Raw genomic sequence first — 18,337 nt, forward strand, 5'->3', positions numbered from 1 at the left:
ACTCTCAGTCTTAGCAAAACAATGCTAATTTCCCTACATTTCATTTAACTGCCACAGAAATTAGACAAGAATAACCATGAAAGCTCTTGGTTCAGCGCCTGGCGGTCAGCCATCTCTGCACACCTCTGGGATGGAACTCGAGCTATGTTAGCAAGAAATTCTCTTGTGCTTCACTCCTGGTGTGTATCCATGAATGTTTTCTTTAGATAAATTCTTACAAATAAAACTGCCAAAGCAGTTAGTACATTTTTACTGTATTCCCTTCCAGAGGGGCAAATAATTTATATAGTAATCTGCACCTTCCCATGCAGTTGCTAACATTTTATGATTATTAAAAGAAATCTTGAATACTGGTAGGCCTTAAAAAAAAAAAGTCTTAAGGTTTATGTGAACACTGAGGAAGCTGAAACTGTTTCACATTACCTGCCTGTTTCTGAATATTTTTCTTCTGTTTTTGTCTACTTTTCTGCGTTGGGTTTACCTTTTTCCCAATGCTGTGAAAGGATTTCTAATAGAGTAAGAGAAGAGCTCTTTTCATCTTTGATGTCAATTTCTCCTCACCCTCAGGCTGATTTACAATCTTGGAGATCAGAAACTTAGTTTTCTTTTTCCTTTAAGACTTACTTCCACCTTCAAGGTTAGGCATGCCTTCCCTAGGTTGAAATCTGATGGTTAGTTATATCTTACTCATTTATCTCTTGGTTTTATATTATCTCTTTTATTAATAACTCATTGTAGAATGAAAACTTATACCAAGAGATTTTTAAATTGAAATGAGAAGGCAGAAAGTTCTCCACAGCATGAATACTCCATCACTCTAGATATTTCTGAATATCAAGTAACATATACAGATAATTAATACTGACTAGTTGACACATAATGAAAGTTTGATGAGTGATCTGTAAATTCTATCTTGTCTCATTGGGCTGCACAGGTGCAAGACATTGGAGTCATCTTCAGTTTCACTTAATGGATACATAAAAAAGTTAGACTCTAAACTTGGATACATGTTTGATTTCTGCCAGATGAAAACATTGTGGTCCAGGGCCTTTACAAGTAGTATTTGGCCAGGGAACAGTATGAAGTTACCACCTTTCACTCATCATTCCCATGATCACACATACATCAGCTCCTACCTACCCAGCAGTCACACTCTTGGACAGACTCCTTCCCTTAACTATTCCCTTCACCAAAGATGAGTTTTCAAGGGAATTTCCTTTTCCTAGAAGTAAATATACTTAAGCAACAGGATGAGAACTAAAAGGCACAAAAAAGTGGCTGACAAAAATCAGAAGCATGCCACATGTAGCAAATAAGCAAGTCTAGCCTTTCCGGGAGACAGGATTGTGCTGAAAACGACAAGTTAGTGAAGAGAGATGAGTTGCCAAGTGATGTTTTTCAGAACTTCTGAATAACTAAAAATGGAACTCACAGAAAAGCATTTTTTTGAGAGAAAATCTGGAAAACACATAACAAAATAATGTTCCAGGCCATGCAATCATATTAAAAAATTAGAGGAAATGTTCAATATTTTATAATGAAGAACACACAAAGCAGTCAGCCAATTTGAATTTTCATGCATTTAAGAAATGAAAGTCAGAGATGCAACTGTAGTCTGAACAATACTTACAAGATAACAAGTTACCTGACTTTTCTACATTTCCAAGCAGCTAACAATTAAGAAAATAAGAGACATTCATTGATTTGCAAATGTTTACCACAAATAACACCACAAAACACAAACAGAATCTACCTGTGTGACCCACACAGTACAAACATTTTCCCCTCAACCATTTGGGAAAAAATATATGCAAATAATGCTGCTACAGACTGAGGAGCTGTGCCATAAAACTGACAATATACAATACTGTCAAATTAAAAAAAGAAGACAAAATATAGGAAGAACTGCACAGTGCACCAAGCCAGTGACAACTAATACAACTACGAATCTTGGGCATAAAAATTGAATGGGCCAGAACTTCAGTTTAGATACATCACATATGCAACTTCATTGTTCAAGAGAAAGTAAAACATTTTTGGAGGAAAAAATTCCAGTCAGTAAAGTGCAAGATGCGATTCAGTGGTATCATTCTAGTGGTAGGACTCCTGTGCACACGCATGTGCATCTTCTCTCTCTCTCTCTCTCTCTCTCTCTCTCAGTCCCTCAGTCTCTCTCCCTCCCTCTCACACTCAGACACACACACACAGCCACAGCCCTACCACACTCACTGCACAGAGAGGACAGGACAGGGCTGTCTGGGGCCAACGTGATGCCACATGAAGTGAGGAGGCTGTCAGTGGTTTGGCTGTTCAGCTCTAAGGGTCATAGATGAGACCTCCTCAATTTCTGCTGGGCTACCAAACTGTGACTCACAGTAGAACTGGAGACATGTACTCAGGTGTGCACTCCTGGTCTGGGAGCTGAGTGTGTGCAAATAGGTGTGAAGGTGTACCACAAAATATCTTATTTCTAAGAACATAAACATCCTCTGCTTTACCAGGAAGAAACGTCACAAAGGCTTTACTCTTTTCTAAAACTCTAAATGCCAGCAAGCCAAACACAACTTCCCAGAGAATGGGCAAAGCTTGATAGCTAAAGTGTTCTGAAGCTATAAACAGTTTCACATCCTGAAAAGCTGTTCTAGTAAATTCAAACAGACCAGGTATAATCCTCTAATCAGAAACACTATGTACAAGTTTCATGCTTATCCAACAACAAGCAGGCTTGTGCTTAAGTTTCTGGAGTTCTTGTCTAGAATATACAAGAACAGGGAAGAGGGAGGCTGGGAGCTCTGGCTGAAGTTCAGCATAGATCTTAAGAACACTCTCCTTAGCACGTGCCTTGAAAACACCTGTAAAACTTGAATTTTGTAACATATTCATATGAATGATAATTAGGTTTTTCATGACCAAATCAAGGTCCTGTCTTACTTCAAGGTCACACAGAGGAAAGCACTGGCCTGAGTCAAGATGAGCTGGGTTGCTGTGCTTTTGCTGGCTACAGAGAAGTAGGTTGGCCATTGGTAGTCTAAATCTACAAACTCCTATCTTTGTGAGCCCTGGTGGGGGAATCTCACTGGTCTCAAGTCATACAGCTTTCAAAATTGCTGTGCATGTGAATGAGTTAACATACTTGAAAGCAGCTGGTGCAATGTATTGCACTGAGAAAATAAATAATTTCTATTTCTCTCAGTGTGTTTGTGTTTGCACATGCTTGTTGAATCTATCATCCACCTACCAGGGCTATTCAGCAGAAGGAAAAATAATGTTCAGGAATATCAATAGTGTTTTTGTTTATCACTTGGAAAACAGAACCTACACCATGTTGACCAGCCAAAACTCTCAGCCATTTCCTGGAATAGGTGAGGCAGAGACTCCAGTCTTTCTGCTGGAAACAGTTACACTTAGGCACTCCGGTTCTTATTAAGGGTGTGTCAGAATAGGGTCACACTTAAAATAAATATTCTCATGCCTCCACTGAGGAGTGTCAGCCCTCTTACCTGGAGAAGATAGGGATGCTGAAGGCAAAACACCTACATGAGGAAGAAGATAGGAAGCCAGGCCAGTTCTGACATCCTGAGAAGCAGCTCTACAGAGAAAAGGAGCCCCTCAAGTGCTATCTGGTTGGATGGCAGCTTTGAAATTATTGCAAGACAAATGCTACAAGGGCCAGAACAGAAAAATCTGAAGAAAACTGCACAAGACCAGTGATCACATCCTATGAGGAAGTAAATGTCTGTTCTTGTAAGAATGCAGCCCATTTCACAGTGAAAGTAAGGGGCAGAGAGTGAGAAGTGGCAGCTTAAACTCAGTCTTAGTCTACATTTGCTAATGAGAAATCAAGCTCTCTTAAGTTCCCCACAGAAAGTCCGTAAGACACTACCTATCTCCCGGCTTGATTTACTGCAGGCTCTTCCTGCTGAGCAAATCCACCACCCGAGACAGGATTCAGACACCTTTATATCCACACGGCTGCTCCTCCCTATGGGTGGTGACCGTCTTTTTTCTCTTGCTTGGAGCACTGACCAGATAAAGGAAGTCCCAGGATGCTGTAGCCTGCCGTCCTCCTTTCTCTATGCCTTTGCCTTTGGGAAGAACTCACTCACACTTATGGTGAAAGCATTCAGATCTACTTTTACATCCCTATGGCTTATGAGATAGTTCAATTTCATATTAAATAAAATAATCAAGATCAAAGTTATTTCCTTCCTCTCCCAAATTTCTAAATTACCTATTCCTATCAATTATACTAAGCCCAACATCAATCTCTCCCCTTTTCCCATTTGGAATCCTGTCAATTCATGTTTCAAAATTCTCCATGATGTAAAAGTGATGTATCTCTGACACAATGTATCTGACCAGCTCCATACTCAGAGTTCAGAGTTCACACCTTTATTTTTTTATTTTTCTATTTTTATTAATTACATTGTATTATGTGACATAGTTTCATAGGTACTGGGATTCTCCCCACCCCTCCCCAAACCCTCCTCCCATGGTGGATTCCTCCACCTTGTTGCATAAGCACAGCTCAAGTTCAGTTGAGTTTCTTTCACTGCAAGCATAGACCAAACACAGAGTCCAGCATCTTATTGTCCAGTCAAGTTCAATGGCTTCTTAGGTAGACCCTCTCTGGTTTGAAGACAGAGCCAGCAGAGTATCATCCCGATCAATTAAAAGCTCCAACATACCATCAGCAAAAATTTACATCATTATGGAATTAATTGACATAGTAATGAGTAACCAATATGTTAAAAATAAATGCGAGTTCTTAACCACATTCTGTGACCACCTCACTTACATTTCAATTTTAGTTTATACACAACATATAACATACATAATATAACATGTTATACATAACATCATATCATCTTAAATTAAGGCAAACATGTGGTATTTAACCTTTTGGGATTGGCTCATTTCCCTTAGAATTATGGTTTCCAGTTTGGCCCATTTAGCCACAAAGAACTGCATTTTGTTTTTTTTAATAGCTGAGTAGTATTCCATGGAGTAGATGAACCATAGCTTGTCAATTAACTCCATAACGTTATAAGTTGTTGCTGATGTTATGTTGGGGCTTATAATTGATCGGATGATACTCTGCCGGCTCTACCTTCAGACCAGAGATGGTCTCACCAAGAAACTGTTGAACTTGACTGGACAATAAGATGCTGGACTCTGTGTTTGGTCTATGCTTGCAATGAAAGAATCTCAACTGAACTTGAACTGTGCTTATGCAACAAGGTGGAGGAATCCACCATGGGAGGAGGGTTTGGGGAGGGGTAGGGGGAATCCCAGTACCTATAGAACTGTGTCACATAATGCAATGTAATAATAATAAAAAATTTAATAATAAAATTTAATAATAAGAAATAAGCATCACAAGTACTTATAAAGTATTTCACACTTTTGGTCCTTCTTTGCAATTACTACCACAGCATTTCTCTAAAAGCACATACCTCTTTTGGTAAAGACACTAATTTATTTCTGTCTGCGTTCAAGTTGCTCAACTTCTTAAGTTTTCCAATGCTCTTAGGTAAGGTCTGTGAAGACAATATTTATTATTATTAACACGACACAGTTATGACATGGTTTACAGCAAACCCAGCTGTTGTAAGGATATAGGGGTGTCATGAGGCTGGAGGAAGAAGGTGGTGTGGCAATGGGAGGAAGGCGAGTACAGCCCTACAAGAACCATGCTTTGCCCAAGTGGGGTGGTGGTGGTGACATATCACAGCTGTCATGATTATCACTGATGAGACTCAAACTGTAAACTATGATAGGAAAATCTGGTAACTCCTACACCTGTTAGAAGATGGCTACTTGAGCCACCTGAGGAAGGGTGTTACTGGGTTTCCCTCACTGCATCTGTATACCTGATGCTCTAAAATTGTCTTTTTTTGCTATTTTCATCTAAACAGTGTCACTCTCTTAAAAATATATGAAAAGGAAGAAATAGTAGAAAAAAAGCAGAGTTAAAAAAAGTAACAAAGATGGAGAAAAGAGAAGAGAAAGGAAAGTTAATTACAGAAAAAAATGCTGGGTTTAGGAAAATTATGAGAGGGTAAAAAAGAGAAGACGGGGTGATGACTGAAGGACTGAGCAAACCCAAGCAGGAACAAGGGAGAACATAACTGAGGGTTTCAGAAACCTGGCCAACGCACACTTGGCAGGCGGGCTATGTGCTGTCATTGCCCCTGATTGGGTGGGGAGTCCGATTCGTGTGTGGGACTTTTGCATAGCCACTTTCTACGATGGAGCAGGAAGCAGCCTTGATCAAAAGCCCATCCGATACCACAACAGACACCAATGTCTTGTTCCTCTAGAGCAGCTTCCCTGACCCAGCTCCTGTTTTTTCCCCTTTTCACCTTCTCTTCTCATTTGCTCTAAAAACCCAGAGAACCATCAGCAGAACTTCCGCCCGAGAGTCTCTGGACGCCATGGCAGAGGCACGAGCACGCCCAGTCACAGCGCTGGGGTCCTCAAGTGACTCATCACCTGAGGCCCTGTGTGTAAGCAACCCACGGGTAGCCAAGGTCCAACAGCTTTAAGCAGGTTAAACTCTCACCATTATGCATTTGTTTTACTAGTCCCTTTCTGAGATGTAATATGAGGGAACTGCTTTTGTGGCCCAAATAACAAACCAATACAATGGACTCTAGGTCTCTATGAGAAGTTGCAGGCCACACTCACCAGGAGCCGGTTTTCTGTCAGAACTAACTCCGTAAGACTTTCACACTCCCCAACTGCCTCAGGTAACTGGGTGAGCCTGTTCTGATCCACCTTCAGGATGGACAGCTTCTTCAGTTTTCCTGAAAAAGTATTATTTAAACTAATTAGTTACAATTGCTTTTCTAATTTTCTATTATTTGTTTTACACAGTTACTTTTCACATGAAATCAGGTCATTCTCATTTAGATTTCTAAAGGCTGAGAGCTAACATAATTTGTTCAGAATATCAGTCAGCAATTACAAACAAATCACTCTAAAAGGCCGTATCTGACAAAACATCTTCACAAAGCTGGAAAATCTAAAGGGAAACAAACAGTTGGCTCTGAATATATCTTTAAGAGCAGGAGATGTTCTCTCTGTACAAGAGGCTTCCATTTAAATCTAAGAATCAACCTTACTAAAAACAATGAAGTACAGTATGTTAAATTTCTAGTGAATGAAAATGACTCAGCGAAGATCCTTCCGGGGAAATCTGCATAGAGACTGAACAGGCACTTTTTGGCCACGCAAACAGGCCACGGAGAAGATGAATTCCCCCTGCAGACCCCTGAGAATCCCACAGGGATGAAGAAATCTTAAATCTTTCAGATTGCAGAGGAATGAGCCTATTGAACAGATGCCCTTCATTATCTACTCAGAGTGACTTTCCTCATTCAATCTGAAAACACTTTCTATCCTAAACAGAAGCCTGAGGCTGAGAAAGGGAAACACTGAAAGGACTGACTTGTCATGCTTGCAGCCACAGGACAAAGCAAAACTGATTCTTCAGCTCTTTATTAAGCTTAATCAATAAGCTTCCAACACTGTCCCATCAGTTTTTCAACCAGCTTTAACCAGTCTCCAATGTCTGAATTCCTACTGAGTGACTGTGATCAGTACCCCCTGTCCTCTTGACAAAGTGCCACGGAGCAAGTGGTGCTATTGTACAGCTTCTCCAGCCAGTAAAAATCTTCAAAAACTTTGTCACATTATGAGCTAAAATTAAAAGATGGCAATCCTATGGCCACTGGATAGTTAAACAAAATCCTTTACAAGCTTTAAAAGGCTGTGCATGGGGGAGTCACCTATTCACATCTGTTTAAACCTCTCTCTCTGTTTAATCTCAACACTGGACTTGAGATCCGTAAAGAAATGGTCTAAACTGATTGTTTTTAAGGAAATAGCACAGAAGAGCTAAAGACAGGCCTTTAGCTGAATCTGCCCTGGGTCATGCAATAAAATCAAAGGCATATTCTCATGAACTGTTCAGGAGGCTGAATTAGCAATTTCTTAGGAATGCTCAAATGTTTTAAACACATTTTCTTTTTTAAAAAAGATTTATTTTCATAACAGACTGATGGAGTTATGACTCTTTAGGAAGGACTATACTATTGTAGCAACATGGGGATCTGTCGGGGGGGTGGGAGTTTGGGGGAAATCCCAGTCTATACGAAATTATACCATAAAATTCAAAAATTCAAAATAAAAACTTAACAACAACAAAAGATTTATTTTTATTGGAAAGTTAGATATACAGAGAGAAGGAGAAACAGAGAGGAACATTTTCCGTCCTCTGATTCACTCCCAAGCGGCCACAACGGCCAGAGTTGAGCCAATCCAAAGCCAGGAGCTAGTAGCTTCTTCTGGGTCTCCCATGTGGGTGCAGTGTCCCAAGACTTTAGGCCATACCTGACTGCTTTCCCAGGCCAGAAGTAGGAAGCTGGAGGGGAAGCAGGGCCGCCAGGATTAGAACCGGCAGCCATATGGGATCCTGGAGTGTGCAAGGTGAGGACTTTAGCCTGTAGGCTACTGTACCAGGCCCTTATTTTTACAGATCCATACTGAAAATCACAGACAAAATGCAGGTAAAGAGTTAGCTTTTTTTCTCTTTTTAAAAAAGATTTATTTTTGTTGGAAAGGCAGATATACAGAGAGGAGCAGAGACAGAAAGGAAGATCTTCCGTCCAATGATTCACTCCCCAAGTGACTGCAAGGGCTGGAGCTGAGCCAATCCGAAGCCAGGAGCCAGGAACTCTTTCGTGTCTCCCACGTGGGTGCGGGTCCCCAAGGCTTTGGGCTGTCCTAGTCTGCTTTCCTAGGTCACAAGCAGGGAGCTGGATGGGAAGCGGGGCCACCGGGGACCATATGGGATCCCAGCGTGTTCAAGGCAAGGATGTTAACCAGTACGCAATTGCGCCAGGCCCCAAGAGTTAGCTTTTAAAAGTGGTAATACCTGTAACTGAACCCAAACCAGAAGACAGAAATATTTCATACAGAGAAAGATAATTACACTGAATAGTTTTAGCTTTCTTTTCCTAGAAACCAGCCAGGGGATTTTAAGGAGGCATGCCCCCAGCTTCTGAGAGTTTAAGCAGAGGATCAGAACTTACTTCAGATGTTCAAGATGATAGTGGGCAGCAAGTGTCCTAGTGAGTGACTTTAAATACTCACCAATGCCATCAGGAATAATTTCTAGTAGGTTCTGGGAAATGACTAAATCTGTTAATGAAGTCAGTCCACTGATTTCTTCAGGAAGTCTTTCCAGTCTGTTTTCAGAGACATCCAAGCACAGCAGGTTTTTCAGATTTCCTATTTCCTGTATCAGTGGCAGAAAAAGAAAACTGTTCCTAAAGCTGCCATCAAACAGAGAAAGCTATTACAGTGATCTTTCGGAGTCAGATTCCTAAGTAGGTGAAAGAATGTCAGTTGAGCACACATTCAAATGTTGAGGCAGGAGTAAATTCCTAGAGCTGTCCCAGACAAATGGGAAGCTCTCTGCATCACAGACCCAGGGCTGGGAAGGATACAAAGCAGGCAAGGAATCGTTTTCCAAAAACGAGGAGAGTGACACCAAGAGAGAAAAGAATGACTGCAACAAGATACAACTAGGGTTCAAAAAAAACAAAATAAAACAGACAGACCAAAATCTAGCTAAATTTGGAATGAAGCAACTTATACCCACCCACTTGTTATTTCCTTCCAAGATAGGGAGTACAAGTTATCCCAAATCTAAACACAAATATTTTCCACAAACTGGAGCATAAAGACCCACTGATACCTTCAATCTTAACAGCAAAGAGAAACATGATGGTGCTTGTGAAAACATGCTATATGGGGTTGAGCCTAACAGTCTATTCAAGAGCTCTAATTTCCCATCTCCCAAATGCAAATCTTCTTTCTCATAACTGGCTCTATCTTTTATTTCCCAATTCCCTGTGTTAAATTCTAATTCTCATTATCCTTTCAACTTCCCCTCCCCAACTGCTTCCTATAAACAGAACTTCTTAATATCCACCCTGAAAACATTGCTAGCTTTGGTAATATAATCATTCCACCCTCCCACTCAAAAAACACCTGCTGGATGCCTGGTGATCACATACGTGCAAATTCCTCACTCTGTATTTAACTCTGCTTATCTATTTATCCATTTCGCCTCCAATCTAATATTTGTCTTATGATCCTGCCCCTATATGTCTGGTATGTAGGAAATCAGACCATGTTTCTACTCATCTCTGGCCAGACTTGTGAAGCTGTTGCACTGCACAGGATTTCCTTCTAAGGATGCTTTTGTATGATTTTCTTTCCACTATCAACGAAGTCAGGAAAATAATACCGATTATTTGAGATTTCTTAGTGTGATTAATTCTGGCTTAATACTAGTTTACACAACAGGGGAAAACAAGAGCCTTTAAAAAATTTCTAACATAATCAAAGGAGCTTTAATTTCTTCGTGTTTATACCATATTTTATACGTAGTCAATAGTACATTTATATCCTTTCCCTTTCATGTCCCATGGTGATGTTTTGCCACTTTCCTAATAACTCGATCGTACTGGTCCAAATCCTCTAACATCCTCACAAACAGGATTTCTCATGTTTCCTAGCAAAATCTAAAGTTCACTAACTAACTAAACCTTATCCACAACACTTGATCTGTCTCTTTTCCTTAACTGTAGCCAAGACTCAAGCTAGTTTCTGAGGTCTATCAGTTAGCAAGTGACACCACTGTAACTTCAGTGCCGTAATCGCAACAACTAAAAAATTGGCTCTAGTATTTTCTTCTAGTGTCAGAATTCCTGCCAATAGTGTGGCATTTTCCTCCTAATAAAGGACACGGCCACAGCACAGTAGGTTCACACAACCAGGCAGAGACAGCAACTGAATTACATTTAAAATATAAGCACTTATATCATGAAACACACTCTTCAAAATTGGCTGCAAGCAGCCCAAAGGATAAAATTCAGTCAATACAATTAAAAAAAAATAATAAGGTTCGTTTGGTAGAAATTTTTTAGGTAACTCAGTGTCTCTCTTAGCAAGTGGGCCTGCTTGGCAGGACTTGGGTCCGAGGAGCAATTGTGCATTCAGAAGTCTGCACAAGACTGCTCCATGTGGAACATGGTTCTCACATTTGCTATCGGTGGGAAAAGCCTGAACACCATGACAAGCCAGCTAACCCCCAAGCAATAATTGGGAAGAAGGAAAAATGAAATAAAAGCATCTGATACAACTTTTACATGAACTTTTGCTGAGCACAATGTGGTCAAAATTATCCCAAAGGACTTGGCACATCACAAACAGTGGCAGAAATGTATTCCATCAGGGGCGTGGGTCTTGGCAATTTACAAATCTGCTGGGCTTGAAGTAAGCTATACAAGTAGGAAAGATGAAATAAAATATAGACTTCACAAAGCAAAGGCTATATTTATTGTCTTTAGAAATGTCAGACTGAGGCTTTTTTCCTATGGCAATGTAGAATGATGAATGCTCAATGTATTTTCCCAAATGTGCTTTTTTAATTAATGCTTTGGTTTTCAAGATCTTTTCTTTAGAAAAGCCTCATGTAGAAGTATGAATGCATAAGGCTAATTTGCTACAATTTCCCTATGCTTCTGGAAAGATGCTGTGAAAGTGCCACTTACCTGAGGCAATTCTGACAGCTGGTTACCATCCAACCAGAGATCCTTGAGATGGAATAGAGCTCCAATTGATTCTGGCTAAAACAATAAAAGCAATGTTACCGTAATAAGTACCAAATTACAGCCTTCCATTTGGAAGGAAATAATCCTTAGTAGCTGGGTACCAGAGCAGACATTTGCTATTCTCTAACATCAAGCCCCTCTGCTTCTGGATGCACCCCAAACTTTCTCTAAGAACACTGGCTGCTTCCACTTATGCCTGACATCTGAAGTTTTGTGCTGCCTCACCGCTGGATCCTAATTCCTAAGCTGTGTGGACTGAAGCATGTTCTTTAACATTTCAAAGTCAGATCTATGGAAATGCTTGCTTGGTCTGTATGCCATCCCTAGAGACAGCCCCAAAACGTTTTGTGTTCTTGCTTAACAAGAAAGTTAAACTTACGCTTCTCTGGTCCTGACTTACCAAGTTATAGATTTCATTGTTTCCTAAATCAAGTTCTTCTAGTCTCCGGAGCTGAGTTAGAGAACTAATGAAGAAACAAAGAGGGGGTAAAAAAAAATAGTCAAAGAGTGCTTAGACATTCTGGGCAAGACTGCATCCCTCTCTTGGACCACCTTCCAAAAATAAGATGCACTGGGACTTATTGTAGTAATTATTACACAGGAATAACTATTAGGAGAAGGCTGGAATCTCCTAGCTCCCAAAGAACACAAAATCTTCCTTTGGCATAATACTGCTGTGGTCTTTTCTTCTTTTTCTTTTTTAAAGAAATTTATTCAGTACAAAATGCATTTTGGTCCCCCCAGAGACTCACTCAGGAAGATAGGTAAGAAGATTCTCTCTCAGTTCCAATGAAGCCAGGTTGTAAAGACTAAAAACAGAAGAAAAAAACAAGTGAGGGACATTCCTGAGATTCTTCCTGCTTCTCCTACCCTCCACACACGGGTAACAACTCTGAAGGAAACCTGTACATCACTTGTCAGGGTTAAAATATCTCCCACCACCTCTCATGCTCATTAAAAACAAAATCATCTCCACTCAACTTTAAGATATTAAAATAATTAATAAAATAGTAGCTCATGACGAAAAGGCACCTTCACTCAAATACTTTGTACATTTGCTATGTGGAAATAACTCACCAGCTTTCAACAGACAGCCACTCCCTGGACCAAGATAGAAGCGGAATACATGCTTTTCCATGTTAGAATGTAAAATATGTGCTACTACCATAAAAAACAGCAACGCCTTCATCATACAGGGCTCAGAGTTCTTCTTCCAAACATCAGTGAGAAACCAAACCTGCCTTCACTTAGTGGGCCTTTCAGTCCAGGGAGCTGAAGACCACAAATTCACAAAGCAAGCAGTGACAGTACAGGCAAATAACTGGTATTAAACGCATTAGGGAAAATGGAGCAACACACTTCACATGGTGTTAGGACAGGGCTGGTTTTATAAATGGTGGCTGTAACAACACTGCTTTTATTCTTCTTAAACCCTAGAATGGTGCTCCTTTCAGCAGGTCCTCCTGGTGGTCAGGTTTAGCCCTGTCTACCACACACACAGTGAAAGCAGACAGATGTTTCCCAAAGCTGCTGATTATCTGGGTCAGCTCTTGACAGGCAGTGGCAGTGCTGTGTCCCCAGAAGCCCTCACACACAGAGGAAGGTCAGCACAAAACCAGCTTACTGGATCTGAAAAGAAGTGATTCACCTATCACCTCAGAAGACACCGTACTCAACTCTAAAGCAGCTGAAAAACTCATGTTTTGCTCATCGTCATAGTAACACCCAGAGTGAGGAATTTTCTGAACAAGCAGGACACAGGAGGCAGGCACTCTCCCCATGTGCTCTAACCTGTCTTAGGTCTCTACTCCCCCTCCTTCCAACCAAAAAGCCAAAGGCACGTGCAGTAACAACACTGGTTTCACAACATGGCAAAAATGTAGATTTCAGTTAACAGCATGTGACTAATGTATGTCAAACAGAAGACATATCTTAACTGCATTAAGTACACAGATTCTGAACCTCCTTCAATTTTAGGAAACAACTGCTTCATAATTAAAGCCAGAGAAAGCAAATTAAATACTTTTAAATCTGCATTTAAAAAAGAAAAAACAAAATCCCTGGTAATAATCATGGATTTCATATGAGCATCCTTCAAAAAAATGTAATTAGGTGGGAAGCTGCCATTATCTAGTTTCCCATGACCAGATGTCTTTGTGGAACAAACAAGAGGAAGGGCAGGAGAATGAGGCACATATCACCCAGGATCTAACAGTGTCTTTAAATAATGGGAAAAAAATAATACTCCGAAAGTAAAAGTAAAAACAAAACACTTGGTTTTCTGTTTTAAATTTGCATACAACTTCTAACCAGTTCGATTGACGGAGCAGGAATCCCCTGGTTAATTTTCACTTTGGCTTCTTGAAAATCACTGGCAAGCAGGTCATTTTATTTATTCAACAAATTACTTTCACACCTATCTTGACAAACTGAGAACATCCTCTAGCAAAAGCAGGAAAAAGTCATCCACTGCTTCAAAAACTCTCCTTTTCTGGGCATCAGCGAAAGCAACACAGGTCTAAATAATCACCGTGCATCTCCCACCTGAGCCTCCAGGGAGAAGCCTGGCTATAAATGCAGAGAAACGGTGAGGGGCTCCTTCACGCCCCTCCTTTGCCCACTAGTGACCCAGGCATGTTGATGATTCTATGAAAACACAGCAGGAGAGTCAAGCTTTGTGTGAGGCCCACAGGCCAGAAGGAGGCAGAGCCACACTTCACACTTGGCCCAATGTCAGAGCTCCTGCTACCCTCCCTCAATCACACACTGCCACAGCCACCTGCAGGGTTCTCCATTCTCTGGAACTCTGCCTAAAGTTTAAAAACTCTCAATTTGAGGCACACGCCTAAGTTTCATCTCAACTAATGCAAGAAGACACTGGGCTCTTGGCTGCTTGGGGATATTTTCCACTGGTTGTGGGAGCAGGGAAAATGTGGATGTAAGGTTTCAAACTTTTAAAAACAAAAACTAAATTAAAATATACAAAAGAATAAATAGCCTTGGAGCAAGCATTTGACTTAACAGTGAAGACATCACTGGGATACATGCATCCCATGTCAGTGTGTCCATGGCTCCATTTTCCATTCCAACATCCTGTTAATGTGTACATAGGAAGGCAGAAGGTGATGCCTGAAGTACCTGGGCTCCTGCCACCTATATAGGAGACAAGCCATGAATTCCTAGTTCCTAGCTTTGCCTGGCCCAGACCCAGCAATTCCTAGCACCTGGGGAGTGAGCCAGGTGATGGAAGACCTCTGTCTCTGCATGGGTTGAAAAGGAACTGAAAGCAATGAAACAGCTTTGACTACAGACTCCCACCTCCTGTATCACTTAGCTCACAGCATGTAATTTGGACAAGTCATTCCCAAGGCAGAGTACCAGTAACTGAATCTAGAATGAAACAGGTTTGGTCCTTAACAGACAACCCAGGGTAGTCCTAAATCCTACTGTAGAAATCCAGGAGCCTTTTCCAGAATATGACACTCTATAAATAGCTATCATAAAATAGGATTAATGCAGACTTGGACCACTGATATGAAAATGAATGATCCAATGATCTCCTTCCTTGGTGTTTTAGAAGACAGCATCTTCAAGACTCCAGAATGGTTCCTGTGTCCATGAAGGTAACCCCATCTATTCAGTACAAACTCCATCACATTTCTTAGAGCAGCTAACAAAGAACACACTACTAGGAAGCATGGGGAAGGGGGTTTGAACTCATGTCTGTGTACTTCAGGGCACAAGGTCTTGATCCTTACACCCAGAGAAAGTAGGAAATTCAAAATCTGCAGCAAAATGCATGCTACTTTGGTTTAAAGCATAATATTACAGAAAAAAAAGAGGAAAAAAAAGTCATTTCTATTACTTTTATAAACATGATAAAAACTGGAAACTTAAAATGTTTTTAACAATACTACATATGACATTGTCAACTTTCTTTGTGATAGACATTGTTATATATTTTACAAGAATTATGGGTGAGAAAACTAAGGTACAGAGAGGGAACTTGGTCTAGGGCTCATAGACCCAACACAGAAGCCAGGATTCGATAGGGAATGGGACTTTTTAAACATTATGCTCTGCTGCTTTTGACACTTGTGGTAAGTCAATTTTGTCCATAAGCAATATATTTACCTGCACTTTAAACAACATATTCAATGGAAATATTTCCTTCTACACTTCTATTCAGGCAATCTAGTTTTGCATTCTCACAGAAACAACCGTTTTAGAAATCCCATATGTATCCATCTTGATTTTTCTCTTATGCAGAGACAAGCAAGTATGAATACAGCCTTTATATTAAGATGATAGCAACTTATATGTATCTGGCATGCTGCTTTCCCTAAAAGATTCGTGATTCATTTCTTACCTGCATACAAGAGGGAAGAAATTTTTTTAAAAGTATATACTATCGGGCCCGGCGGTGTGGCCTAGCAGCTAAAGTCCTCGCCTTGAACGCCCCGGGATCCCATATGGGCACCGGTTCTAATCCCGGCAGCTCCACTTCCCATCCAGCTCCCTGCTTGTGGCCTGAGAAGGCTGTCGAGGACGGCCCAATGCATTGGGACCCTGCACCCGTGTGGGAGACCTGGAAGAGGTTCCTGGCTCCTTGCTTTGGAAAGGCGCGCACCAGCCGTTGCGGCTCACTTGGGGAGTGAATCATCGGACGGAAGATCTTCCTCTCTGTCTCTTCTCCTCTCTGTATATCTGACTTTGTAATAAAATAAATAAATCTTTAAAAAAAAAGTATATACTATCTTACTGTGCATAATGGTCTGAAATTTTAAACCAATCACACTAGCAGGTATCTGACCTTCCAATTTTAACTTCTAGCAAATTAAGTTTCAGTGTAGTATTTCTGAAACGACCTCATCCCCTCTTACAGAAACAAAAAACTGTCCATCTTTCCTATGACTCCGACCATTTTTTCCACTAAAACAGAGGTGTGTATGGAAGGGGTGTGAGCCACATCTAACAAGCCCCTGAAGGAATTAGGTTAAAGAAGCATTTCTTGGCACACCAGTAAGTCTTTGTAAAAGATACAAAAGTTATATTCTGTTTTAAGTGAGAATGTAGGCCAACTGTATTTTTAGGATTCTATTTCAGGGACTGAATGAGTGGTTACTTTACAGAATTTACATCTGTTCTCTACTATGTTTTAGAAACTTTTAATCCATTTGGATTTTCCTTTCCATTTTGGTGACCAAAACCATTAAGAAAATAAAGTAAAACAAATTAAGATAGACCACAGAAACAAATTACAGTACACTACAAACCACCAAAATATAAAATTACAATACTTAAGGCAACAATATTTGGAGAAAACAATAAAGTAGCACGGGGGTTGCTGATACATTCATAATCCTTCTGCTCTTCTAAGAACACACTGGCATTTAGGCAATTTCCTCATGGTGGCTATGCAGTGGAAAACATTCTAAAAGTATTTTTTTAAGCAATCAATATCTCATAGTAACTCATAGGTGTCAGAAAAAAAGCATTAAATATGGTAATAGTTTCCAAAGAGAAGTTTTTCTCCCCTTATGCAGCATAGACTCCTAAAGCAATACAGGCAAGCCAGCCAGTACCAGGCCTTATTCTTAGCCAGGGCTAAGTGGCTCACAGTCCAAGTCCACCAAATTAAGGTCAACATTCTCACGAGCAGTAGACAAAATCAGATCCACAAGCTGCAGTTCCACCTGCCACAGCACCTAGGGACTACGCACTTGCTCTACTTCTATCAGCTGATTTTCATATTAAATGTTTATTTAGTAATAACCACTTAGTGGCCAATAACCACTTTAGTCACTATACTAGTCGACTGTACATGTTCTTTCTTATCTAAGAATGTGTGTTTTGAGAGAGAAGATTTAACTAAACAGCATTAGATACAGCAGATATTATTGGAGATATTCAGTCAACTTTTTGGGGGGGAAGGTATTTGCTTAATGGCATAGGACATGGAATCTCAAGTAAGAATCACACAGTGCAAAAACAAAGCATAACTCCACAGAAATACAGCTTTGCAGATCCTCAACTTGGTCCACTACTTTCTGTGGGATTGTGTTTCCTCGCAGCCTCCATTCCCACTCTTTGTGTCCTGACTTTCAGGAAACCTGGCTTTGTGCACTTGCTTGACCCCACAGGTCTACTATACTGAGCTGTTTCTATAAGAATAAACTGGGCCATCTTCCTATGTATAACAATATCCTCCAGCTGAAGGTCCATTCTTTTTCATTAAGCTGAAACTTGCAGACAATCAAAGTTAGCTTTTAAACTACAAAATCCCATATATATATGTGTGTACATATATATATATACACACACACACACGTGTGTGTGTGCATGTTTACCTACAGGGTATAAAACAAATGTCTAAGTTCAGAAAATTCTCATTATTCAAAAAGAACATTTATGTCCACTCATATTCATTCTTTTTTTTTTTTAAAGATTTATTTTTATTACAAAGTCAGATATACAGAGAGAGGAGGAGAGACAGAGAGGAAGATCTTCCATCCGGTGATTCACTCCCCAAGTGAGCCACAATGGGCTGATACGCGCCGATCCAAAGCCAGGAACCAGGAACCTCTTCCAGGTCTCCCACACGGGTGCAGGGTCCCAATGCATTGGGCCGTCCTCAACTGCTTTCC

The 18,337-nt window shown here is 40.4% G+C and overlaps 1 protein-coding gene across 1 annotated transcript in view; it reads right to left on the reverse strand.

Moving 5' to 3' along the window:
• The window catches only part of LRRC1 (leucine rich repeat containing 1), a 148,411-nt gene that overhangs the window by 19,040 nt on the left and 111,034 nt on the right, over positions 1 to 18,337 (reverse strand). The window contains exons 5-10 of the mRNA XM_004580491.2: positions 12,443 to 12,499; positions 12,091 to 12,154; positions 11,631 to 11,705; positions 9,160 to 9,304; positions 6,691 to 6,809; positions 5,457 to 5,540 (exon numbers count right to left, since the gene is read on the reverse strand). Coding sequence (XP_004580548.1) covers positions 5,457 to 5,540; positions 6,691 to 6,809; positions 9,160 to 9,304; positions 11,631 to 11,705; positions 12,091 to 12,154; positions 12,443 to 12,499 — 544 coding nt within the window. The remainder of the gene's footprint in view (positions 1 to 5,456; positions 5,541 to 6,690; positions 6,810 to 9,159; positions 9,305 to 11,630; positions 11,706 to 12,090; positions 12,155 to 12,442; positions 12,500 to 18,337) is intronic.

The sequence above is a fragment of the Ochotona princeps genome, chromosome 1 (assembly GCF_030435755.1).
Source record: "Ochotona princeps isolate mOchPri1 chromosome 1, mOchPri1.hap1, whole genome shotgun sequence".
NCBI classification, from domain to species: Eukaryota; Metazoa; Chordata; class Mammalia; order Lagomorpha; family Ochotonidae; genus Ochotona; species Ochotona princeps.